At 58.7% G+C, this 24,446-nt stretch overlaps 9 protein-coding genes across 9 annotated transcripts; 3 read left to right on the forward strand and 6 right to left on the reverse strand.

Annotated features, from left to right (window-relative positions):
• Nucleotides 1–397: 397 nt before the first annotated feature.
• Nucleotides 398–2,555, forward strand: TRAVEDRAFT_167684 (uncharacterized protein; the record flags this gene model as incomplete). The annotated part of the gene is made up of 7 exons (XM_008040390.1): nt 398–431; nt 482–702; nt 758–920; nt 997–1,227; nt 1,279–1,385; nt 1,431–1,721; nt 1,872–2,555. 7 exons carry the CDS (start codon nt 398–400, stop codon nt 2,553–2,555), a joined length of 1,731 nt encoding a protein of 576 aa, XP_008038581.1.
• A 209-nt stretch (nt 2,556–2,764) lies between these two features.
• TRAVEDRAFT_64777 (uncharacterized protein) lies at nt 2,765–3,401 on the reverse strand (the record flags this gene model as incomplete). Its single annotated transcript, XM_008040391.1, has 2 exons — nt 2,765–2,930; nt 2,986–3,401. One exon carries the CDS (start codon nt 3,399–3,401, stop codon nt 3,006–3,008), a length of 396 nt encoding a protein of 131 aa, XP_008038582.1. The 3' UTR covers nt 2,765–2,930; nt 2,986–3,005.
• A 1,234-nt stretch (nt 3,402–4,635) lies between these two features.
• On the reverse strand, nt 4,636–8,066 carry TRAVEDRAFT_47400 (uncharacterized protein; the record flags this gene model as incomplete). The annotated part of the gene is made up of 9 exons (XM_008040116.1): nt 4,636–4,989; nt 6,822–7,089; nt 7,151–7,217; nt 7,280–7,361; nt 7,534–7,633; nt 7,700–7,733; nt 7,795–7,817; nt 7,876–7,983; nt 8,038–8,066. The coding sequence occupies 9 exons, from the start codon at nt 8,064–8,066 to the stop codon at nt 4,636–4,638; spliced, it is 1,065 nt and encodes a 354-aa protein (XP_008038307.1).
• Nucleotides 8,067–8,535: 469 nt separating this feature from the next.
• On the reverse strand, nt 8,536–9,131 carry TRAVEDRAFT_28928 (uncharacterized protein; the record flags this gene model as incomplete). The annotated part of the gene is made up of 3 exons (XM_008039977.1): nt 8,825–9,131; nt 8,657–8,761; nt 8,536–8,586 (listed from the first exon to the last, which is right to left on the reverse strand). A coding segment is annotated over exon 1 (157 nt), but the record flags the coding sequence as incomplete, so codon positions are not given.
• A 1,300-nt stretch (nt 9,132–10,431) lies between these two features.
• Nucleotides 10,432–12,273, forward strand: TRAVEDRAFT_20305 (uncharacterized protein; the record flags this gene model as incomplete). Its single annotated transcript, XM_008039891.1, has 3 exons — nt 10,432–11,069; nt 11,147–11,504; nt 12,040–12,273. The coding sequence occupies 3 exons, from the start codon at nt 10,432–10,434 to the stop codon at nt 12,271–12,273; spliced, it is 1,230 nt and encodes a 409-aa protein (XP_008038082.1).
• A 297-nt stretch (nt 12,274–12,570) lies between these two features.
• Nucleotides 12,571–13,919, reverse strand: TRAVEDRAFT_167686 (GroES-like protein; the record flags this gene model as incomplete). Its single annotated transcript, XM_008040392.1, has 5 exons — nt 12,571–12,690; nt 12,754–13,172; nt 13,239–13,443; nt 13,513–13,591; nt 13,648–13,919. The coding sequence occupies 5 exons, from the start codon at nt 13,917–13,919 to the stop codon at nt 12,571–12,573; spliced, it is 1,095 nt and encodes a 364-aa protein (XP_008038583.1).
• Nucleotides 13,920–14,789: 870 nt separating this feature from the next.
• TRAVEDRAFT_28929 (coatomer complex protein) lies at nt 14,790–16,072 on the reverse strand. The gene is made up of 4 exons (XM_008039978.1): nt 16,001–16,072; nt 15,546–15,936; nt 15,046–15,441; nt 14,790–14,978 (listed from the first exon to the last, which is right to left on the reverse strand). The coding sequence occupies exons 1-4, from the start codon at nt 16,044–16,046 to the stop codon at nt 14,858–14,860; spliced, it is 954 nt and encodes a 317-aa protein (XP_008038169.1). The 5' UTR covers nt 16,047–16,072; the 3' UTR covers nt 14,790–14,857.
• A 1,008-nt stretch (nt 16,073–17,080) lies between these two features.
• On the forward strand, nt 17,081–21,835 carry LDO2 (linoleate diol synthase; the record flags this gene model as incomplete). Its single annotated transcript, XM_008040393.1, has 25 exons — nt 17,081–17,179; nt 17,234–17,275; nt 17,330–17,386; nt 17,436–17,517; nt 17,575–17,786; nt 17,845–17,909; nt 17,973–18,189; nt 18,244–18,633; nt 18,683–18,762; nt 18,822–18,887; nt 18,945–19,084; nt 19,142–19,291; nt 19,351–19,768; nt 19,828–20,059; nt 20,115–20,203; nt 20,263–20,374; nt 20,431–20,599; nt 20,660–20,788; nt 20,848–20,877; nt 20,932–21,020; nt 21,081–21,160; nt 21,217–21,244; nt 21,301–21,380; nt 21,448–21,538; nt 21,602–21,835. 25 exons carry the CDS (start codon nt 17,081–17,083, stop codon nt 21,611–21,613), a joined length of 3,159 nt encoding a protein of 1,052 aa, XP_008038584.1. The 3' UTR covers nt 21,614–21,835.
• Nucleotides 21,836–22,405: 570 nt separating this feature from the next.
• Nucleotides 22,406–24,069, reverse strand: TRAVEDRAFT_47405 (uncharacterized protein; the record flags this gene model as incomplete). Its single annotated transcript, XM_008040117.1, has 10 exons — nt 22,406–22,495; nt 22,557–22,622; nt 22,694–22,851; nt 22,909–22,975; nt 23,036–23,140; nt 23,196–23,208; nt 23,261–23,442; nt 23,509–23,597; nt 23,651–23,714; nt 23,770–24,069. The coding sequence occupies 10 exons, from the start codon at nt 24,067–24,069 to the stop codon at nt 22,406–22,408; spliced, it is 1,134 nt and encodes a 377-aa protein (XP_008038308.1).
• Nucleotides 24,070–24,446: the final 377 nt, after the last annotated feature.

Raw genomic sequence — 24,446 nt, forward strand, 5'->3', positions numbered from 1 at the left:
GTATGCTACTCCGCGCGCGTCTTGCGTTCTCGTGCTGCGCCGGTACTTGCGCACGGCCCTTCCTTCATGATACTGAGCCATGCTTTGGTTACCCAGATTTTCCCGCCGTTTTCACCTGCACATACCCGACTCTGTCCATTCCCACAAGTACTTGAGCTCAGTTGATGGCACCTACATGTATCGATCCATCTCCCTCAGGCGCCGAACATCACGGCGCGTATACATATGCGCGTGACACTGGCACGAGATGTGTGACCTACGCGTTCACAGTGCCTGCAGCCGCCCGCCTGCGAGGCCCCAAGCTCGGGCTTGCTCCGTACCATCATCCTCAACTCACACTCCTGCTACCTACAGCGCCGCAACGACCCCTCGCAAGCCTCGCCGCGAACTCTCGTCAATGCAGGCGACAGTGGACTCGATTGGGCTACGGCGTACGCATGCTGGCTTTCCATATCACCTTCGCTCTGCTCATATTCGCCAGACTTGACTAGAGCCCTGACATGTCTGTCAAAGTTCGGGGAAGACCTAATTATAGTGGCCACACCAGAGACGTTCGCACTATCATCCACCAATCAAGCCCAAACCGCGTATGGACGTTTCAAGTATGCGCGGTCTTTCTTCAGCAAGTACCGCGTCAGTGGCGGTCCGGCGGAGTATGAGGCCGAGGAAGTGACCACGATCACTTATCAAGTCGCCATAAAGGTCCGTGCATCTTCTCAGCTGTTTTCCCCCGCGTTAAGCCTGGTATCGCATACAGCCTCTTCTGCAGATCATGAAGCACAAGACGATTGAGAAGTCATGCGAGAAGTGCGAATTCCTCATCTCCGACGGCGCGTCCCAGATACCCCAAATGGACGACAACGCGGAGGACCGCGACACGCTGGAGAGCAGACTGACTGTGCGTCTACACTGCAAGCATGGTACTGCCTTGCTCACTTTCTCGATCCAGACCGCATATACGTACTGAGTGTGCCGTGTTTTGCTTCCCGCGGCTAGGTGTTGTGAAGACACATCGTCTCCCATTGAACGCGGCCAACAAACTCATGTCACCCTCCCTACCCGACGCCGCATCAGAGTCCCGCCTGACGATCGGACCGAAGGGGCTTAGGCATATGCTCGAGCACTTCCCTTTTGGCAAAGGCAGCAAGGTAGACCCCCAGCTCATCTGGAACTTTCACGACACAGACGTTCAGCTACGCAGCCTCGAGTCATCGGTTGATGCGAAAGGTACGCATATACCCACATAGCAACATGTGCGCTGTGCTCATGAGTATGCAGGTCGCGCTCAGCTGACAACGGAACTCACCATCAGCTCGGAAGAGTTCGAGGAATACGATCTACAGAGTACTCCCATGACGATCGCCTTCCATCTTCGTGAATTCAACGTATGTCTCCACATCCTTTCCACACACCATGCTAACACGTCCCAGGCCACGATAGCGTTTGCAGAGGCGTCAAGCCTGTCGCTAGAAATCCGCTTCACAGACCCCGATGCCCCGCTCTACATCGACGTCGGCGGCGACCTCGCCGACACCATGTTCGTCATCGCGACCAGCCACCTCCAGTCCTTCTCCCCGCAGAACTCGCAGAATCGACAGGCCGACGCCCGCGCACAATCAAAGGGCAAGAAACGCCCTCTCGAAGAGGACACATACCATGGCAACGCGCAGGCGGTCGAGCGCCAGCGCGAGCGGACACACAGCGGACACGCGAACAGGCCCGTGAAGCCGATGAAGGTCGTACACAAAGCGGACCGCGCAGACATCGCGCGCGAGATGCATCTCCCGGCGCCGTCCGCGCGCATGCCCCAGCCGTCGTGGGCGATCCTCACTGCTGCCCAGCAGCAACAGCAGTACGAGGACCCACTCGAGGAGGAGCAGGGCGCGGCGCCGTCACAGCCGCTGTACGGGGGCCCCTCGCAGCCGTTGTTATTCGGGGAAGCTTCGCAGCCGTACCGGCGCGCGGCCGGGGCACGGGAGCCGCTGTTCTTGCCGAGTTCGCAGCTGTCGCAGCTCCCTCCTGCAGCGGAGGCGGCGATTATCGAGTCGGGGCTGGGGATCGAACATATGACGGCCGAGGAGCTGGAGGACATGTTAGAGGGCGACGCGGAGGAGGTCGAGTTCGTCTCGCAGCGGAGCGTGGTTCCTGACAGCCAAGCAGACGCGGGAGATGTGGCGAGCCCCCCATCGCGCGAGGACGAGGCGGAGGACTGGCAGATCGACGACGATATGGTCTTTGGGGACGGGGGATACGGCCAGCAGAGGGAGAACAGCCTCGAGCTCATCGAGGACGTGGAGATGGCGCCGACGCAGAACGATGGGGGGACGAAGGTGCGTGACTTGGCGGGGGCTTCACGCGGCGTACTGATAGATGGGTCCAATAGGTGTTCCGGCCGCTGTTCGAGGATTAGTATCACTGCTTTGCCACCGCTCTCTTGCTCGAGGTATGTCCGAACACAGACGCTTCATAGAAAGCACGCTCACGGTCTGTCAATAGGTCTCCAAACCTGTTGTACATGTATTATTGCTGTGCCTATCGTACGGATGTTACCGTAAGCCCTATAGGATTCAATGCGAGGGTGAGGCTTCGCATCACTTGACTCGCTGTCGCCAAATGCTGCAGCAGTCCCTACGTTATGACACCTGCCTACGACAGCCGAGCCGTGACATCTGCCATCGCATTCGGTGTGGCGACATATATCAGCACTTGGTGCCAGCCACGGAGCAAACCGTTGAACAAGAAAACCGGTCAGTCCGGCGCATATATGCATACTACATTACATGTCTTTTAGTGACGTCATACACTTCTAGTCCATGAGCCCAAGTCCGTGAGCCCAACGCTCTACAACGCCCGCAATATAACCTCATTCTGTAGTCGGACAGCAGCAAGAAATGTCCGCATGGTGGTCGTGAAGGTCATGACAGTCGTAACTATCGGACGCGATGTCAGAAGCAGCAAGCGACAGCACGTCGAGGGCCCACGCACCAAGAAGCCCGCCAGTGGTCCTATGATTCAGATGCAGAGGGCGCGCGGTGGCCGGGAGGCACGCCCCCGGTGAGGAACAAGTCCCGCAGGTCGAACGAGCTTTTTTTCCTCCGGACTGCGCGCTGCGTCTGCGCGAACGCGTCAGGCGTCGAGGAGCCGTCCTGCGTGCGGCCGCGCAGCGCATCGTCGGACGCGCACTTGCGCGGGAAGGGGGTATCGCTGTGCAACTGCAGGTATGCGGAGGAGGTGTCGGGGTGCGCGTGCGCGTGCGCGGAGGCAGAGGGAGGGGAGTACTGGACCCAGTGCACGCCGCGGCGCTTGGAGAGGGCGCGCATGGGCATATGCGGGGGTTTCGAGGAGGCGGCGGGGAAGGCGGAGGTGCCGGTGAAGTCCCAGGTTGGCGTGCTGTCAGGCATGGAGCGTATAGTGTGGTGTCTTGCGGTCGAGGGAGATGAAGTTACGGAAAGCGTGTTTGGTGGACGAGTTGGTGGAGGGCGGGACGTGCGGGAAGATGAGAGGAAGGGAGGCCTCCCGACGGATCGGCGGCGCAGTTTATATCGCGCTCTGGAGCGTGGAGAGCCATTGAGCCCGGACCTGAGCGCGAGGTGGAATGCAAAGCGCAAGAACCGGCGTTAGCCACTGCTCCAGGGACGCCGGTGGGGCTCTGGCCCCTGGACGTCACCGACCCGCGACCCAAGACCGAGTGATTCGAGCGCACCGCGGCCGGGTCCCAGTTGGGGTCCTTGGAGTGCGCGAGGGCGGGGGTAGGCCTTGCACAGGCACAGCCTCGGCCTCCGTCACCGACGGCCCCCTTTTTCAGCCTTCTAGCATACTTATTAAGTGCGCACTTTTTGTTTTCGCTGCAATGGAGGACCACGGGTGCACGAGTGCACCCAGGCCGTGTGAGTGCGGTTTGATCACGCTGGAGGAGCGGAGGAGGAGTAAGGTAGGGAGTGCGAAGAAAGTCATGCGGGGCCCGATGCAGCGGACGTGTGGCGGCGGCACGAGAGGCGCCCATGAAGGGATAATGCGGAGGCGTCTATCTCATCTGTACCTTGTGTTCTTCCGGCTGCGCTGACCATCGCCGCGGCAGTCTGGGCGGCCGCGGGAGAGAGAGCTAAGGGGTTTGATCTATTGACGTCGTTTTACGCTAAACCGGCCCTAAACTAGGTAATAATACGTAACTCGTAGACCTCGAATCCAACATAGACAGCCCCGAGAGCGCAATACATTTGACCCCGTCGTAGCCTATACCCACACGCTGTTCACATCTTCTGTAGTCCTAGTCGCTCTGCGGCACATCGGCAGGTTGCGTGCGTAAACCTCGCATGATGGGAGGGGAAAGCCGCGTAGCTCGCGGGAAACCTCGGCCAGGAGAGCCACTGCTGCAGACACAGACAGCGTCTCGACACGCACACGCAACCCAGAGCAACAACTAACAAAAGATGCAGTCAGCAAGGGTTTAGACTCCGGGGGTAGGTCACAGGTGATCGGGACCGGCGGCGCCCCAACAAGGCAACCACTCGCAGTCCTGTCCGCGGCGCTCCTGCGCCAGTCTAATGATAGACGTGAACGGAAGCACACACCTTGTGCCAATGTATGGCGCCACCGGTTGCCATCCGGAAGGCATTCGGAATTCGCCCGACTATGTCAGGCCCTCCCAGCCACGTCCTGTTCGGGCGCGTTGTCTTGGGGTAGTAGGGGTGGGGTTGTGTCGCACAGCTCGAAGATGTCGGCGACGTAGCTCGCCAGTATGGGGAGCGTTGTCGAGCCGCGGAGGAGCATGTCGAGGAGAACGACACTTGATAGGCGAAAATGCGCCTTTCGTAAGGAGGGCACCGCCGTGAAGACGGCTTGGAGGAAGACCTCGCGGAGGCCGCGCGGGGCGTCGGCGTCGCACTCTAGGAGTACGTGGGTCTCGTCCTCGATGGCCCAGGGTTGCGTGCACCATCGGCAGATGCGGAGTTCGCGCGCAACGCGCGTGGGACCCTCGATCTCCTTGAGCTACAGTGGTACTAGAGCCCAGCTTAAACAGGTGCAGGCAGTGCAGGTATGACATGTGCGTGTCTGTCTACGATTGGCCCAACTCTGATTTCGTATGGCTACTTCAGGCTGTCCAGCAGCAGAGATGGTGCTCAACGTTCCTCTACGATTAGACTCAACAACGATCTTGTATGGCTAGTTTAAGCTGTTCAGCAGCAGAAATGGCGCTCACCGTTCAACAATGTTGGGGTCCGTTTGCGAGTCTGGGCCTTGTAATTGCGCAGCCCCCTCTCATTCAGCGCGTGTTCCATTCGCCATTTCGTGGTGGCGCGCGCAAGAGCCGTGTAGGCGTTGCGCGCAGCTGCCCGTCGTGCCAATGAGGATTCGCAACGAGAATGAACTCACTGGGCGGTGGGCGCCGACTACCCCCCTTCCAACTGGTGAGTACTGTTACGGGTGTGTACGACCTGGCCCTCGAAACATCATCTAGGTACTGATCTAGGTCCTACATTCACCTTAGGTAGTGTACACGCCGCACGGAAGGGTTCACGCGAACAAAAGGCTCCGGGGCCCGTCCGTGGGTGACTACCTTCCAAATCGTCGGCTGAACTGCCGCGGCGCGCCATCTGTTGCATAGTGCGCAGCTCCACGTCCTTCCACAGTCCATTCCAGCGCCCCTCAGGGCACCCAATGACATCCTCTTCGTGTGCAACATGCATATGCTCCCGCGATTGGCCTTCGACCACATGCGTCACCCGCCCAAGCCGGGCAAGCCCTCCGTCAAAGTTTACAACGCTCGTAAATCCGCCCACTCTGTTTGAATCCCTCGCTGATATTCTCTAGTTGTGGGCTCGCTGCAGCCGTGCCTGGAATACGTACTACCGATATCTGTTGACCAACAGCACAGGCGGGCAGGGCATTTTTCAGCGTCCAATCTGCCCACTGTCCGCATCGGCGCATATGTACTGCAGCCCAAGGGGCTCCACGGAAGCTCCTCCGGGAAACAGCGTTGCCAGGCCGGTACACCGATGAGCGCGGAGGTACCTGGAAGTACGTGCAAGGCTGGGAAAGTCGGCCGCCGTTTGCCTCCGTCAGGCGGACACCTTGAAGTAAGATTGCTGCACGCATTTGTAGCTTGAATATTTAATTGAGCGCGCTTTTAGTATGCGAGTGTGCCCCGGTCAGACTTGCAGACAGTGGCAAATTGAAATGACAACGAGCGCAGTAGCAGTGCCACTGCCACGATACAACGCAGATCGGACCCCCCAAGCGTTGAAATAAGGTTACTTAATTTGTGTCCGATAGGTTGGCGAGAAGCCACCGTCCTCTCCACTAGGCTATAGACATGATTCACGATGCCCCGGGCATCGAAATGAATATTGGCGTGGACCTGATACTAAATTACGCTACTAAATACCGATCCAGGGACACGAAGCCTGCTATGACAATCAATCGCGCGCGATGTACTACGGAGCAAGTTCGAGACACAAGCAGAGAGAAAATCGAATCGAAGAGCCGTCACCTCACCGCAGCATGCCAGACGTTCAAGGAAGGGCGGTGGGCATCCTCCTCCCGGAAGAGCCGTCCGTCTCACTCCGATCGCCACCAGGCCGGCCAGGAGGGGCCCGAGCACTCGCACCGGTAGTCACCAGGCCGGCGACTGGCATTGGCACTGGCAGAAGGGGCGGCGGCCGCTGCGCTGGCGGCGTTGGCATCGTCCCTCGCCCCCCCATTGTTCGCACCGTGACCACTGCCGATGGCTGGAGTCACGACTCCCTGCAACAGCCGCAAACAAACCCGCCGTAAGCGACCTGATCGCACCACCGAGCACCAGAGCCCTGTCCGAGACGCACCGTGATCCTGCCGAAGTCATGCACGTTCAGCGGCGCCGGCACAGCATCGGCGCTCGTGTTGCTCGCGACGAACGCGCCGGTGGTCGGGTCCTGCGAGATGCGGATGACCGTGCTCGGGTTCAGGCTGAGCAGATCGACCTCCCAGATCGGCTGGTCGGTCGGGCTCGCGATGCCGCCGCTCAGCCCGTCGCGCGCGGCCTCCTGGTGGTTGAGCGAGACGTGCACGCTGAGCATCCGCGCGGGGCTGCCGACGACGGAGAGGCCGTTCCTACAGATGACTGTTAGTGGGCTGACTGCGTTATAGGAGCGTGGGGGGATGGGGCACGAACCCGACGTTGGGGTAGGTCAGGACGGGGTGCATGTACTCGCGATCTGTGTCGAGCTCCTCGATGAACCCTGCGGACAACGCGGGGCGAACTCCTGAGTAGAAGCGACTGCGGTGAAAGGGCTGGGCGTACCGAGCGAGATGGTCGCGGGACGCCCGATGTTGTTGATCGCTTGGACCTGGCTGCCGAGATGCGGGGAGCCGGGAACGGGCTCCTGAAGGCGCGTCAATGACACAGGTTCACGTCAAGAGGGAATGGCGACTTGCAGTGAAGGAGTAGCTCAGCTGCCCGGTCGGGTTGTTTGGCGTGACGCCGAGCGTGGTGACCTGACCGGCCTATTTGAAGTAGAAGGCAGTCAGAAGCAAAGTCCCCCCAGCGCGTCGAACCACTGGGACACTTGCCTCGATGGGAATGTACGTCAGCCCAGACGACGTGGTCTGTCCGCCCGCTACGCCGCCGCCGCTTTGAGTGTTGGAAAAGCCAAACCTAGCCGTGCCGGTATATGAAGGTTAGCAAAATCTGGGCTCCCTATGTTCAAGGGAAAATACTGACTTGCTCGTCCAAGTGACTTCGGACTCATAGCGCCCTGAGCATCGGAGACGTCAGCGGAGGTTCAGCAAACGCGATTGGTCGACAGCTTGACTTACCCGTCGCGGGCATAGTGATAACTCTGTACGGGGAGATTGCGGTGAGCATTGGCCTGTTACACGTCGGCGATGTCGACTCACTTCCATGGAACCGTCGCTGCCGTTGTGTACGACGACACGTCAGTTGTGGACGGGTCGGAGCGCGCGGTGAAATAGAGGCTGAGCGTGATAGCCTTTCCCAGGTTGAACCTAAGAGCGGGGGTCAGCTGGGTCATGCGGGCCCTTACGGCAGGAGGCACGTACCCCCTGAAAGACAGTTTTTTGGTGACCATTGTGACGGTGAGATGTGGGGGTGAGCGATGTCGGTCGATGTGGTGCAAGGGAGAGAGTCTGTATGGTCAGGCAGCCTGAGAGCCGTTCCCGCTCGCTTTTATACTGGCTGCTCTCATTGAGGGCGAGATGAATATGGCTGAAAACGATACTCCCTTCGTCAAGCGAGCGAACCAGCTCGCGCTTCATGCCTCTCTGACGCCACAAAAACGCCTGCCATACGGCAACTGAATAGAGTGGTCCTAGGGTGGAGATCCACCGCAACTCGCCGCGCCGAACACCAGGCGCATGGTGGACTATTAGTGCCTGCGGGCACAGATGCCGTTAGGTGTACGAGAGACTTCTACAAGCGTCAAGATACCTTAGCGGAACGTAGCGCTGCCCCGGGACCTGTTCGTGCCAGGCCTTCGATTCAGCGATAGGTTCAGGCGGGACAGCTAAGCGCTAGTGCCCGCTGTGTAATCAAAAGGGCTGTATATTCTTCTTGCTTAGGAAAGCATTACCACACCCGCTGGACACGCTCTAGACATAACACAGGTGGAGATGTAAGGCTCAGAAAACGCAGTGCTAGTAGGTAGATACCATTACACACCTTATCACATGTATTCCCGTAAACCTACCCAAGGAGATGCGAAGCGTCTTTGCACTGTCACAGAAATGATGTGCAGACACGATGTGCCCGCGTGATGTAGCTTCACTGTAAGAAGACTGTCAGATCGGGTAGTAGTATACGTTAGAGACCCGGATAGGAGCCACAGACATTTGTGCGTCGCACGATTGCAGCACGTAGGGGGGCTCCCCGGCGTATTCACGTATGGTGCGAGCGGGAACCAGCGTACCGACCCAGTGCAGCTGTCGGCTATGCGCGCTCGAGGACTAGAGGACGTAAACGTTGTCGCACCGGTCGTACCCCGCTGGCACCGGGAAAAAAGCCTGTCATCCACGGCGGCTGAATAGAGGGCTCGTAGTGCGGGAATGCCATCTCCACTCGGCGCCGCACCGGACATCATGCGCATGGTGGACTGTCTCCTGCCGGCACATACGCCGCTGGACAGACGGTGGACTCGTAGAACCGTCGAGACATCTTAGCGGCACGTAAGCGTAGCTGGACCGGCGGTTCGTGCGGCCACAGGCGGGACAGGTGAGCGCTATTGACCAGCGTGTAACCAAAAATCATCAGGCTCAAGAAGGCGATTGGATGAGGAAGATACCACCACATACGTTCATTACCGCAGCTCTCTACGCGTGTTTCGCAAGGCCCTTCGCCACCGGAAGGCGTGGGGTGTCTTCGCAGAAGTGATGCGCAGACACGCTGTGCCGGCGCGGTACCTGTAGCTTCAAGAAGACTGTCAGACTGGGTAGTATTATACGCCGGTGGCGACTCACCTGGGCAGGAACCACAGTAAATATGTATGCGCGCCGCACGACTGCAGCACGCAGGGGGACTCTGCGGTGTAAGTACGTGCGGTGCGAGCAGGAAGCGGCGAAGACGACCGGAGTGGTTGAACGAGAGTGGTAAGGAAGGTGCCCAGATTCTTGCCGTGGCAGACGCGCGGGTGCTTCTTTGCCGTTGACACTTCGCAAGGTCCGCGACTCCGCGGCTTCTCCGGCGACGCTTCCCGGGCTCACCGAGGTTCGTGCGGCGATTGAACCCAATCACAGCCAATCAGTCGTGCACATCTTCAGGCGCCGGCTCCGAACATGCAAGTTGCTCCTCATCGCCGCTGCATGTTCATCGCGAGGGCTCCTGATATGGTGTAAGGCTCGTGTATCCCTCTACAACATGATCACTCGACGTGTGCGCCGGAATTTCGGCCTTCGTGTTGCTGCAAGACATCAATGTTTCGGCATGGTTTAAATTCATAATGCCTTCTGTTTGGCATATAAGCCTCTGTGGGTCGTCAAATTGGGTCTTAAGAATTGCAGAGCGTCCGCGACTAACATCATGGTATATAGTCAGCTACGGAGACTAAGATCGACTGTCATCTCTTATATAGTCAGCTACGGAGACTAGCGACGTCCTCGGTCCTTATCGACGTACCTACCGTGACAGACGCGTGACTAACACGTTACCCGACGCGTTGACGTGACGGCCTCCATGGGCGCCTCTTGAACGCGACACCCTGGACTGGTACTAGCGAGCCGTACTACCTTGCACTTCGACCTGTAGCAGTGATCGTAACGACGGCCAGCACTGGTAAGAACAGGCCTTTTTCAACCCTTCTATCCGCGCTCAACTCAAGAATGTTCAGTCCTTAGTACCGTCTTCAGCTTCAGTTTCAAGGCCTTGCCTACCGCAGGCACCACCACGGGCACACGCGTCGTGTTTCTCCATTCTGATCACAAATCCCCGAACCCGCCAACCCGATGTCAATACCCGAAGACAATGCAGCTTTTGCGCAAAACAAGGAGTCGGAATCACAGCAACCCGCGACGCGGTGTATGCGGTGCCACACCGCTCTCGCTCCCAACGGCGCATACAAGCACACCTGCGACGTGTGCCACAAGATCATCGGCGCGAAAGTGAACGCGAAGCTCAAGAAGGATGCAAACAAAGCTCTCGCGAAGATGCGCGCCGCCGCCGTGCCCGCGGTGGTCCAGCACAGTGCGAGCGTGCCAGCCTTCAAGTTGGCAGTGGAGCCTCCGAAGCCGCCGATTGTCGTCAAGTCAAAGGCAACCACGGGGGCGACGTCGGCGCCGCAGCCTCCGAAGCGAAAGTTGGAGGAGGTGTCTGGGACACAGACGGGCGAGGAAGACTCGCGCCCCTTCAAAGTGACCGCGCACAAGGGGAAGGAGTATCAGACGGGGGACGCGCTGCTCGATGCGCTGGCCGCGCAGTGGCAGGGTCCCCGAGCCACCAGGGACGCGTCTTCATCGACAGCGCAAGCCCATGTGAACTTCATGGGAGGATACACCGTTGTACTCGACCCCTCCGTCTCGTCAGAGACCCGCGTCGAGCAACTCACTGGCGCGTGCAAAGCTTCAAGCAAAAGGATTCCGATCGGGTACGTACACTATCTAGTCCTCCATTCAAACCTCCACCGGCAGGCAAGTGACATGCTCACACTTCACGTATCTATAGGAAGCTGGTGAGGCGCTTCAACGGTGCGTCGGAGCGGCATTCCCGGGAGTACTGGTGCATATGTGCAGGCGTAGCAACCCCACCGTCGAAGCCTCCAAATGCCCCCGCTGCCGCTGCCAGCCCTGTCCCCTCACAGCCACTCGACGCTATCCCTAAATCCGGGGCGCCGCTCAAGCGCAGCCAGAGCACCTTGACGACCTGGCTTGCGGCTGTGCGCCCCAGCACACAAGGCGGCCGCAGTGGGGCCGAAGAGGACGCGCCGGGCCGTGGGGTCTGTGGCGGGACCATTGGGGTGGATGCGGTGACAGACTTTTCGCATCCGCTTGCGCGGAAGGGCATCAAGGGCCAGCGGGTGACGGTGTGCGTGCGGCATCGGGAGGGACCGCCTTGACGGAGCTTGACAAGGGCGGGTTGTAGTTTGGGCCGTGAGGATGATGGCGTGTACAATCGAGTTTTGGACTTTTATGAGTGCGTGTATGCTCTGTAGCTGCCGCATAGAGCGCGAGAGAGTGCCAGGGGTTTATATCCGTGGTACAAATGGAGCGCACTTCCATATGGCAAACGAGTAGGACCCAACGCACATCTTGGCCCGCTTCAGTGCCCGAGTGTCTCTGATGCATAGAAAGCAGATACATAGTGCATGCACTCTTAACAACTACTCCAAACACGACCCGGGCTCCTGCGGATTGCACTACGTCACCCCCCAAACATCTCAGAGGTCCTCCCGCACCGCGTATTATGGCTCTCTGTCGAGATCTCGAACACACCACAATGGGCGAGGCTGTCAGTCCGCCACCCCGACAAACTCCTGTCAGCAACGGTAAGCGTTTTTCTGGATCGGCGCTAATGAGCATACTGTGAGCGAACAATGCTATTTAATTTGCTCGTCACAGCGCACCGGCGTCGCATCGCGTCGCATCGACGTTAGCGAGGACAGGCGCACCCATCGCGAGGCCCGGCCGCGGTCCACGAGCATGAGCGCGGCCGACTCCGGGACTTCATCGACGACCGACGTCTTGCCTCCGAGTCGCACCGTCGGCGGGTCTCAGGAATTCCGCACGCCTCTCCTAGGAGCCGGGCTGATCGTAGGACTTATCATCGTGATTTGTCGGTACTTCTATTCGTGATACAAGGGCCTTTGGATAGCGGGAGTGTAATTAAACGTGGTGTCGGTCAGATGACTCTAGAATGCGAGCACGCTCGAGATGTCCGCACCGTTACTCCTCGCTGCCCCCGTTGGCATAGCCAAGTTCCTCTCGCCCGGCATTTCCACTCAAAGGCTATCGAGCTCTTGGTAGTATATAATTTCGCGCGACGTGACATGCGGATATATAATCCGGCCATACGCGTCCCATCTAGACCGAGGCATTTCCTGTCCATGGCGCACGCAAAGTGTTGCGACTGGGATCATCGCCACGACTCCTTCACGGCGTCTCCTGCGGGCGCGCGACAAGCTTCATGCCCGACACCTTCTTGGCCTTCATGCGCTCCAGCCCGTCACTGACCCCCGCCAGCCCATTCGGCAACACCTCCACCGGGTTCGGCTGATGAAAAACAAACCATGTGAGCGGTGTACATCGCATACCGACCATTCAGCTCTCGCATACCTTCAGTAGTCCCTTCTCGAGCCATCCGTGCAGCTGCTTGTACAAAACCACACCCATCTCCTCCGTGAACGGCAGGCGCACGCTGCCGAACGCGTACCCAACGCGCTTGCCATCGCCGGGGTTCACCACATCCTCGGGCACGAGCCCGAGCGCCGGCCCAGGCGCGACCGTCGCGAGCCCGCCCCCGGGGGCGAGCGCGTCACGCCCGAGGCGCATCGCCTCAGCGTCGCCCATCGCGACGACCGCAAGCTCGAGCGGCTTGCCGCCCATGAGCGCAGGGAGCTCGGCGAGGATCGACTCCTTGGAGCGGTGGCGGTCGAGCACGTGCGTCGCGCCGAGGGAGGTGAGTAGGGGCGCGTTGTGGAGGGACGCGGTCGTGATAATGGGGGTGTGCCCGGCGATGCGGGCGAGCTGAATAGCTGTGGGGCGGAGAAAGGATGGTCAAGTTCAGCGTAAGGATAGAGGCATAATAGAGGATAGCGTACCGTACTGGCCGACCGACGAGGCACCGGCAAGGATGAGGATGGGCGTGCCTGCGTAGGCGGTCGCGCCCTCGGGCTCCCAGATCGGCTTCAGGCGCAGGCTGAGGTTCGTGGGACCGGGAGGGTTCTGATTGTACAACGACATCGCAGCGGTGTAAAAACCGAGCGGGATGGTCGCGGCTTGCTCGAACGTAATGTTATCCGGGATCTACAGCGCACAGAGCTCGGGTCAGTGAAACATCCCACTCGGTGCAGGTACGACGTGAAGACGACGCACAATTGAAGTCAACTTCGCAGGCACTATGGCGTACTGCTGACAAGTCGCCCCGTCAGCAGCGACGGTTCCCTGGAAGAAGCTGCGGTATCGATATGTCAGCGAAAACGGAAGCAGCGTCAGTTGACGTCCACGTACACCTTGTCGCCTTCCTTGAGTTGGGAGACGTCGGCGCCCACCCCGACGACTACCCCAGCGCCATCGACGCCGGGGACGTGGGGCCACTGCTTGATGAGCCTTGCAGAGAACGGCGGGTTGACGATGAAATGGTCGGCCGGGTTCAAGGCGCACGCCATGAGCTTGACGAGCACATCCTGCGGGCCGGGCTGCGGGACGGGTCGCTCCCCAAGCACGTATGGGATGCTCTCCTTGTGAAGAAGAACCGCCTTCTGGGTGGTAGGAATGGACATTGTGGCTGATAGGTAGTGTTGTCGATTGGTGAGGCTTGGCACTGGTGAAGAACGTTTGTGGTACTGCTCATCCTTGGGATGTTGAACCTCACTTTATAAACCACGTCGGATATAGCAGCGTTCTTGGATGCGCGAGCATCGTGGAGTGCTATGATGGGCGCAGCACCATGAATACCATGAACGGATGCGACGCAGATGCGCGGGGGCTCGGAGTGTTGACGCTGACATCGCGTTCGGACGTCTCGGCAGCTCCTCCGAGAGCGTCCACAGCAAAGGTCTGAAGTCTAAGATGGTGTGCCGTGAGCCCAGCTGAGGCGGCATGCCGCGACGTCTGTAAGCACATCTTGAGAAGGGGATGAAGATCGACAGGAAGGTGATGGTGGTCGGAGGTAGCAGATTTTGGTCGCGGTCACGCTACGGCCGCGCAGCTTGTTTGTGCTGTACTTGCGAGCAACAGTAGGCAACAGCGAGCGTCCTATGATGGAGCTGGTACATACCCGATGCCGTGAGTCGCACCAGTAGATTAATGTGCTCAACCCACCTTGAGTGTCCACAAGCCTCAAGATACGGGGTGGCCGCCAGGTGATGGTGTCCGTTCACGGGTATGTCGATCAGATTATCGCGGGGCCGCTCCTGTCTCGGTTCCAGCTTGAAAGAACAACTGGAGACCTCAGTGCGCGTGAGGGAGGCCTTGAGGCCAAGTTAACGATACAACATGATTATCGCTGCACGTATTTTCGCGCGAAACGAACGAGCAAAGCAGATCTTGCGGGAATGGCCTGCCGTAACGCCCCCAGTCAACCCCCAACGCCAGAATCCAACGCAAACATACCCGGCGCCTCTGCCTGATGAGTGCTCACATGCACAGCCTGCATTCCAGAATCGCTCCATGGTTCCATGATATGCATACAAAATCCACACGTGCATCATCTACACCCTCATGCAGAAGCAGTGGCCAATGGCGGCACGGTGAATTTGGCCGCCAGTTCGTCGAAAAGGTCCGCCTTTTGCTGCAGATCCACCACAAGCGGGAACGCAGGGTACTCCGCCGCCAACTGGCTGTAAACACGACAGATGAGTACCTTCGCCCACACCAACCGTCCGCTCAGAAACGATTTCGGCTCACCTGAAAAGCAGCTCCGCTTCTGCCGGCTTCGCCGCGCCTGGCCCCAAGCCTGCCGCGACGACCTGCGCCGCAAGCGTCTCCGCGTCTGGCTTGCCGCCCATCTGCGCCTGCGCCTCCTCCAGGTCGCTCTTCGCGGCAGCGAGCTCCCCACGCAACAACCTCGCAGCACCGCGCGCAGTGAGAAGGCGCGGGGAGGACAGCGAGGGGTTCGCGAGCTGCTCAGCGAAGAAGGCGGCGGCGTCCGCGTATGCATCGCGCCCGGTCGCGAGCCCGAGGGCGGCCTCGATCTGCTGCAGGAGCAGGTCGTCTTCTGCCCAACGTTTCGCGCGCTCAAACTCTTTGCGCGCGAGGTCGGGCCTGTTGATGGAGAGGTAGACTTGGACAGTGTATGCGACGCTGGAGATGGTGTTAGCAAAGGCAGAGGTGTAACATGGCAGCGTGGTAATATCGCGGTGGAGATGGGGTGGAGCCAGAGGTCGGAGGGGTATGTGAGGACTTACGCTTCGAGGTTTCGAGTGTCGTTCCCTGCACCCAGAGTCTCGAGGGCCTCCTCGATCTCCCCGGCGCGCGCAAACGCGGTGCCCGCAAGCACGCGCACGGTACCCCGCTCCCACTCGGACGCATCCGCGTCCTCGCCCTCGATCTCCACGGACACATCCCTCAGCTCCTCGAGCGCCGCTTCCTTCGCCGCGTCCGTCTCGGCAGCAATGAAGCGCGCAAGGGCGGCTACGGCCTTGAGGGCGACATTTTCCGTGGCAGCGGGGACAAGCGCAGACGCGGCAGTTGTATTCCCGAGCGCGAGGTGGGCGCGTGCCTGGTAGACGAGGGTGGGGGTGTATTCCGGAGATTCTGGGTCCGGGAGAGTGCGCTCGACAAGGCTCTTGTAGGCGCCTGTGTGGGGATGGGATGAGGTGTCAGATCGAGGAGCACGCGGAGAAGCTGGGGGGACACTGACCAAGAATGAACTGTTGTTTGATGTGGTACAGTTCGGGTGAATCCATTGTTGTCGAGAACACGAGAATATGTGCACAAGGCGAGATCGGACGCGGGCGAGGAGGAGGTCTGGAGAAAGCAGGATTGTACCGTAGGCGCCCAAAATGTCACCGCTTTTCCGGCGACCACGTTCTGCATTTGGCCGACCTCCGATCTCAAGGTACACTCTCGCAGCGACCGCGACCACCTCTGCCGGATTGCATATATCCTTATGTCTTCCATGCAGGTTCTCAGAGCTCTCATCAAACCTGTCACGGATACCGCAAAGCCGAGCTCGGGAGCAGCATGATCTTACGTCTACTACGACGTTTGGTGTTGAAACACCAAAAGCATCGCGGCCCGGTACTTCGTGTGCAGCGCGAGGTAGTAACGAACAGTTCCTGGGTTCGCAGGTTTGAATCTACGAGTTGCGAGTACATATTCCGTGTGCGCGTTACTGACATTGGATTGACAGTGCATGGACTACGACAGTGTGGCTCAAGGGCGGTGATTGCGCCGCCAAACAAGGTGAATTCGGTTGCGAGACTGTCGAGACTGTCGGCCGGAGTTGACAATATTGATAGAGCAGCGCACGAGGGGCGCGGATCCGTAGGTTAGCGAGCGCACGAAGCAAGCGTTCTACTTCCCTGCAATGCCACCCATACACGGCACGCATGGAAGCCGCCAGAACGCGCACCAGAACTGTACTCAGGCGCCCCCATTCTGCCTCGTCCTCGCCCCTCCTCGGCACTCTGCCAATCACCGTCTGTCCATCGACAACGCCGTACACACAGGAGGCACGCTGCATGACTACTTGGGCGACGCGCCGGTCGTCTGACCTGGCGTCGCCGCCTTCTTCGTGCATTCCACCCTGCCTCCGCTCTCAACTATGGCATCTCATCGCCGAGTTGTGTGCCCGAACTATATCGGACGCTAGTCGCTGATGAGTTTACCATGCTCATCCCACGTCATACTCGCCCCGCCCTCCGCCGTGTATATATACTCGGCGAGGAGAGGGAGCTGCCCTCACTCCTCCCGCTCGTCCATCTCGCCCCCTCTAGCCATGTCCCAGTTCCTCTCCGACGTCCGCAGCGATATCGGCGATGCTTCGTCCCACGCTGGTTCTGCGACCTTGAAGGGCTTTGCCGAGTTTCGTGATCAGGTCAGTTCGAGACGCGCTTCTGTGGTTTGTGTACTCAATAACAATCCCTCACAGATCAAGAAACACATGCCGTTTGCGGAAGATGTGTCTACAATCGTCAGTACACAGGAATGTGCCCATATCGCCGCCTAACATAGCGGTGGTCAACAGGAGAGCATCATCGACGGGATCAAGCACTTGAACTCCATCGACGACCGCAAGATGCTCGTGCGTACGCCTACCGACATTCAGGAGCCTTACTGACGTCCACTTTTAGCTCGAACACGTCCTGGTGTACCTGTCCCAAAACTCCGGGCACCCGCTGGCCAAGAAGCTGGAGACGGCCACTGTCCAGCTCTGTAAGTCCGCCTGAGTTCACAGTAGCACTCTGCGCTCACACGAACTCTAACTATCAGTGTACCTGGACCTTCCGCACCCCCCGAGCACATCAATTGGTCCCAAGTATGCGTATCGCACCGCCGATGGCTCGTACAACAACCCGGACATGCCCGACTTGGGCAAGGCTGGTATGCCCTACGCACGCAGCGTGCAACAGACACATCCGCTCCCGCGTAACGAGATGCCAGACGCGGGGCTCGTCTTTGACACGCTTCTACGCCGCGAAAAGGTACGCGCCAAGGGTCCTGCGAAGGGCGCATGATGTCACTCACAGCGCTTCGCCACAGTTCGTGCCGCATCCCGCCGGCCTTTCCAGCATGATGTTCTCCTTCGCCGCCCTTGTTATCCACACGTGCGTCTGCTCGGTACCTTCCCCTCCCGCGCTTCATGTACTTACGTATATCACGGCCTGCAGCGTCTTCCGCACGTCGCACAAGGATGTGAACATCAACGAGACGTCGTCGTACGTTGACCTTGCGCCGCTGTACGGCCATAACGAAGACGCGCAGGCTAAGATTCGGGTATTCGACGGGCGCGGGCTGTTGAAGCCCGACACCTTCGCGGAGGACCGCCTCTTGCTCCTCCCGCCTGCCGTCTGCGTGCTTCTCGTGCTTTTCAACCGGAACCATAACGTAAACCCTACCTCTTCCTACTCGTGCACGCGCTCATCCTGTCCCGCCCCACAGTATATCGCTCGCAAGCTGCTCGAGCTGAACGAGCGTGGCACATACAACGACCCGAACACCCTCTCACAGGCTAGCGATCAGCTGCGCGCTCAGGAGGAGGATCTCTTCCAGACTGCGCGGCTGATCAACTGCGCGTGGTTCGCATCCGCGGTATTCTCGGACTACTTTTCCGCGATCCTGGGCTTGGTGCGTGAGGGGAACAGCTGGAGTCTGAACCCGTTCGAGGAGATCCGGAACGCGGACCACTCGCTCTTCGAGCGCGGGCGCGGGAATGTGTGCAGCGTCGAGTTCAACTGCCTGTACCGGTGGCACGCAACGACGTCTGAGGCGGATGAGAAGTGGGTCGAGCAGCTGTCGGAGCAGCTGTTCCCGGGCCGCACCGTCGAGCAGGTGCGTAGACGTGATGCCTCCGCTTCCGCTGTTGCCTAACATCGCACAGGTGACGATCGAGGACTTCAAAAGTCTCGCGAAGACTATGTCGGCGAAGGAGCCCGACGTCTCACATTGGACGTTCGGCGGGTGAGCTCGTACGGTTCACCTGGGGATGCCTTTGCTGAACTGACCTTCCTCTGCACTAGCCTACAGCGCGACGCGAAGACGAACAAGTTCGACGATGGAGCGCTCGCGGATATCCTAAAGAACGCGTGAGCATCGCAAATCGCATATGCAGCTACTAAACGTGCACTGACCCAATTATATAGCACGGAGCACCCCGCGGGTAAGTTCAAGGCCCGCGGCACGCCCTACGTCATGCGGCTGCATGAGATCATGGGCATCGAGCAAAACAGGCAGTGGGGTGTCTGCTCCCTGAACGACTTCCGCAAGTTCCTGGGCTTGAAGAGTGCGTATTGAAAACTTCCAGATTACGTTCAGGAACTGACCTCCGAGGATGTCACAGCCTATTCCAGTTTCATCGAGTGGAACTCCGACCCAACCATCGCGGCTGCGGCTGAGAAGCTATACGGGAACATCGATCGCCTGGAGCTCTACGTCGGCCTCCAAGCCGAAGAGTCCAAGCCCGTCGTTCCGGGCGCGGGTCTTTGCCCAGGTAAGTCTCAACGCAGTCCCCACTCCCTCTCGCTTGATGCTCACATAACCCTTACATAGCATACACGATCAGCCGCGCGATCCTCAGCGACGCCATTGCACTCACGCGCGGCGACCGCTTCTTCACCGCGGACTACACGCCCTTCAACATGACCTCCTGGGGCTTCGCGGACTGCCAGCGCGACCCCGACGGGCCCGGCAACGGCAGCATCCTTGGCCGCCTGCTCCTCCGCGCGCTGCCCGAGCACTACACGAGCGACAGCACGTACACGTGGTTCCCGCTCATGACGCCGCCTGCGATGCAGACGATCCTCACGAAGTTGGGCGACACCAAATTGTATTCGTGTGCACGCCCCGGGGGACCAGAGCCTGTGAAGGTGCTCGGCACGTATGTGGACGCGCGGCAGGTGCTGAAGGACGAGAAGAGCTTTGCGACGGGCTTTGCGGACCGCGCCGGGCGGCTCGTGCGTGCAAATGGGTGCGTATGCGCGTGCGCCATCATAGCCAGGATAATCCTTACTGATAGCACGCGGTCAGGTTCTTTATAGCGTCGGCCGACCCTGCGCGGGCGGCGCGCGAGCAGCGTGCGATGCTCGACGTGCTGGTCGGGGGTGAGGGCGGCGAGAGCGCGATCCGCAGGTTCTTCTTCGAGAAGACGCGTGAGCTCATCCTGCGCGAGTCGTACACCGCGGTCGCGTCCCCAGTCCGGAGCGTCGACATTGTGCGGGACGTCTTCAAGGCGGTCCCCATACACTGGGTGTGCGAGCTGGTGCGTGCGGTCTGAGTGGACCTAATGCGCCGAAGGTCTGATTGTTGTGAGGCAGACGGGCATCAAGCTGAAGACCAACGACTCCGACAGCCACGGTGACTACACGCCTGCGCAGTTGTTCGACATCTTGGCGGACGTCTACACGTAAGTCGATTCTCGGGATTGTGGCCGTTGCAGCCGGCTGACTCGGATGCGCCTCCTAGGTACCTCTTCCTCGACGTCGGTGCCGAGCACCTGACCAAGCTGCAGAGAAAGGTTACTGCGGAGGTCAACACCCTCCTCGGGCACATCCGCCAGCAGTTCGGCGGCTCGCGCGTATGTCAATTTCTCCTCGGCCAGTCCCGCAGAACCTGTGATTGACGCTACCCTAGCTCTCACTCGCCAATATCTTCGAGACCGTCTCGCAGATCTTCACGCGGCAGCCGAAGAACAGTCACGACACGTTCACGGAACGCCTGCATGCGCTAGGATACGACGCCGAGACGCAGGCGAACGCGGTGCTCGCGCTGCTCGTCGGGGCTACGGTCGAGCTCTCGCAAGGTGCGCCTCCTTGCTCGATGTGCGCAAAAGGCTCATTCTCATTTGCTGCTTGATATGCAGAGATGGTGCACGTGCTGAACTACTACCTCGATCCGCTGAAGCCGGCGGACGTGCAGGCGCTGGTGTCTAAGCCAAAGCGCGACCCGCGCGACGATGCGCTGCTGCAGGGATACGTCCTGGAGGCGCTGCGTGAGTCCCGCGTTCGCATGCACTCAATGCTTAGAGTTAGAGTCTGACGCATAGCATAGGCCTCGACCCGACTTTCCGTGGAGTCTACCGTATGTCCTCCCGCCACCGACATGACATCGTACGCTGATAGTGATGCAACGCAGGCGACAGCGTGACCGCGGTGCGCTTGAGTCAGGGCTCACTTCAGGCGAAACAACGCGTCTTCGTGGACATTGCCACCGCAAACAGTAGCGTATGTGTATGGCTGGGGCAGGATGTGGATTCGTTTATCTGACTGAGAGCGCATCTACAGAGCCAGGCATTCTCTAATCCGGACGACGTCAACGCCAACAGGGGCCTTGAAAAGTATCTGGTTGGCGACGGCGCTGCAAGGTGGGTGTACTGTCAGAGTTCTGGTAATGATCTGCTAATGACCGCTTACATTATAGATGCCTCGGGCTTGATCTGAGTTCTAAGGTGAGTTAGACCTACTCCGGCCCTCGAGTTGGCACTTAATGCGTTTGATCGTGCAGATCGTTGGCGAAGCCTTGCGGGCGGTGTACAGCTTCCCGTCTGTCGCGCGGGGGCCTGGGAACTCCGGCATGCTCAAGCGGTATGTGTCCCCCAAACGTACGCACCATACCGCACCGCCTCTAATGTCGCGTGTTCTATATCTTTAGGTACGAAGAGGACTCCGCCATGACGAGCAGATGGTCGTACCTGGGTTCCGACCAGCACCTCTGCCCGTGGGCGACGTCGATGGTGGTTCAGGTGACTTACGGGTTTCACACCATGTCGCCGCTTCCTCGGGCTAACCGCGCTCCTCCGTCACAGTATCGCGTCTGAGGTGTGGCGGGTGGGTCGTCGTTCGTTTTGGGATTGTGCGCGTAGACGTTGACCGTGACAACATCTTCAGTGGCGCGGTTTCTGCAGTGCGAGGCTGGAGCTATACGGTTCTGATTACTGCACGATGTCTAGCACCGATCTTGGTACTTCATGTAGTTTTCCGCAATTCTTGTGTTTGCTCTCGAGCCCGAGTTGTATATACCGTATGGTCTTCGATTTACCATCATGTAACATGCACACTAGGGGTTGGACCCGTGCTACGCACCGGCTCCTACTCGTCTGAAGGCTGGAATATAAAAAGGATCCTCAGAGTTATGTGCTGAACGTTGTTACAGTAGGAACCCCTGCAAGTCGTAACTAGTTAACTCCCCGGGTAGAATAAAACCATTAGTAAGTTATCCTGTCATACATAAGTCCTCCTTATGAAGCACATACACCACCCGTACGTTGCACACACACCACAAGAGCGGACCCGCCCGCGAGAACCGTCCATAGCACGCCTCCAGTGCGTGATTCGGCGACCTGCGGTGACGACTCCCCCGGAGATCTGTAGGAGGTAGGTTAGGCGATATACTGGTCGCCCGCGCGTAAGCGTCGTCGTCCGAGAGTGTCAAAAATGAATACAGCAACGATGACGAGTACAGGACAGGTGACTAGGGAACTATCACGATAGAGTCGGGTAGCTAGAGGTCACGGCGGAGAGTGTGCAAACTAGAGCCTGGCATAGTGGATAAATGATGCACGCCATGTACGAAATCACTATCAGCGGCGCGGTGCTGTGCGCACCGGCACCTACGCCCGTCCCTTCGCATACTCCTCGAAGAGCTCAGCAAGGCGCGAGTATACTTTGCGCGCGGTCCGCAGTTTCACCAGGAACCGGCTCTGTATCGACTCCGTCAGGGGCATTCACCCCAACACCTCGTGCAAGCGTCGAGTAACTCACCGGGAGAGCCCTCGCCTTCAGGGCGAGCCGCAACTCTTCGTGGAGCTTCTGCATATCAGCTTTGAGCTAGAGAAGAGCGCCGATATCGCTACGAGTGAGCACGGGACCCGTCCAGGCCATAGTTCGAGTTTACTCACGCATTGCCATATGTTCGAAATGGCGTCGATCTTGTTCGCCAGGACGGCGATGTCATCCTGGGTCGTCTTGAACAAATCTTGATACTCCTTGAGGAGCTGCTCTTTGCCTTGCAGCTCGCGAAGATCACGTTTGCAGTAGTTGATCTGCTTTTCAAGAGCTTACGGATACAAGCAATGCCATTAGCGAGGTTCATGCGGGATAACAATGAGCATACAGGCTGCCTCTTTCGCGTATGCATCCGCTTTGCAGACGCCCACGATGATACTCCCAAAAAAGGCGCCCTAGCAGTAGAAGAAACGTTAGAGATACATTTCAAAAGTTATAGATGGATAAACGCATACTATAACCAGAAAGCCAAGTATCGGACACACAGTAATTGCGGCGGAAAAACCACGGTCAGCTCCAGCAGTCGCAACTTTGGCACAGGCGAGCCCCATAGCTTGTGCCTGACGTGATGTCCGCAATGAGGAGATAATTGACAAAGTACTAGTGTCATCCTACCTTAGCATTGACCCTGATAGATGAGGAAATCAGCGAATGCATTAGGAAAATGTGCGTGTGCATACACGTCGAGACGCCGCTGAAGATCGGCCAGGCGGGCTTGACATTCATTGAGCTCGAAAATGAGTCGCGCACCGGCTCTCACCAGGGCGTCCTTGAGAACGCCGGCGAAGAGACGGACGTCCTCTGCGAGCGTCTTGAAGCTGTTCTGCGTCATTTGCGCAGCTTCCGTCTTGCCCTCCAGCTCCTAATGTACGCGCATGTCTCGGACCTCAGCGTGCTTAGAACTGTCGAGCCAAAAACCAGCACGGACCTTCATGAAAATCTCGAGCTCGAGCTGCATGTCCGGTATGTCATCGACCCTGATATTTTCCCCTGAGTCTGGCAGGAGCGAGCAGTATTCTGCGCCCGAGATGATCAGTAGACATGCATCATTAGCGGAAAATGATACTGACGATCCATGAATGCCGAAGCGTCCACTGCGCTCCTATAGCTGTGCTCCATGATCTGTTTGAAACGCTGCAACATCTCTGAGTGTCTTCGTCGGCGAAGCCATACTATAGAGCAGACGTACATCATGATACCCAATCCAGCGAGGGGTGAGCTGGAGAACTTGGCCGTTCTGGTCGCGAAATCCCTGCTGGTCAAAGCGCCAAAGATCGCTTCGGATCTTCTGGAAATCCATGTCGATGTCGTTGACTGCTTGACTGAGCTGGTGGATGTCACGGAATGTCTGCGACTTGACGTCTACCCGTTGAAAGACGCTCTCGAAAGATGTCGACATTCTGTCCATCGCTGGCTCGTCCCCGAGCTTACTGCGCAGCAGCAGCGTGTACTCATCCTCGACAGCGGTGGTAGTGGTGGTAGTCGACATGGCCGGATGAAGTGCAGTGCAAAAGCAGGAGAGGCAGTCGCTGAGGAGAAGTGAGTGAAGACGTGATACTTTAAAGCGAGTCGTGCCCGAGTGCGGACCTCCCGAAACCGCCCTCCCGCAGCCACTACGAGCATGAGACCCCGGGCACGTCTTCGCTTTGAAGAAAAGCCTTCCGCCGCCAGGGGCGCTTCGCTTCGGACCAACGGCCTCATGGTAGACGGCCTGGTAGAGCTATGTAAACTTTGAAGCGCGGCCATGCAACTTCCGCAATTCGTAGCGGTATTCGGAGAGTTCTATGAAATGCTCGGTAGCTGAGCCAAATGCTGCGGCACACCCTCATACGTTGCCACCGCTGCATCGAAGTTTAGACTCTGGGG

Source organism: Trametes versicolor (genome assembly GCF_000271585.1).
Source record: "Trametes versicolor FP-101664 SS1 unplaced genomic scaffold TRAVEscaffold_6, whole genome shotgun sequence".
NCBI classification, from domain to species: domain Eukaryota; kingdom Fungi; phylum Basidiomycota; class Agaricomycetes; order Polyporales; family Polyporaceae; genus Trametes; species Trametes versicolor.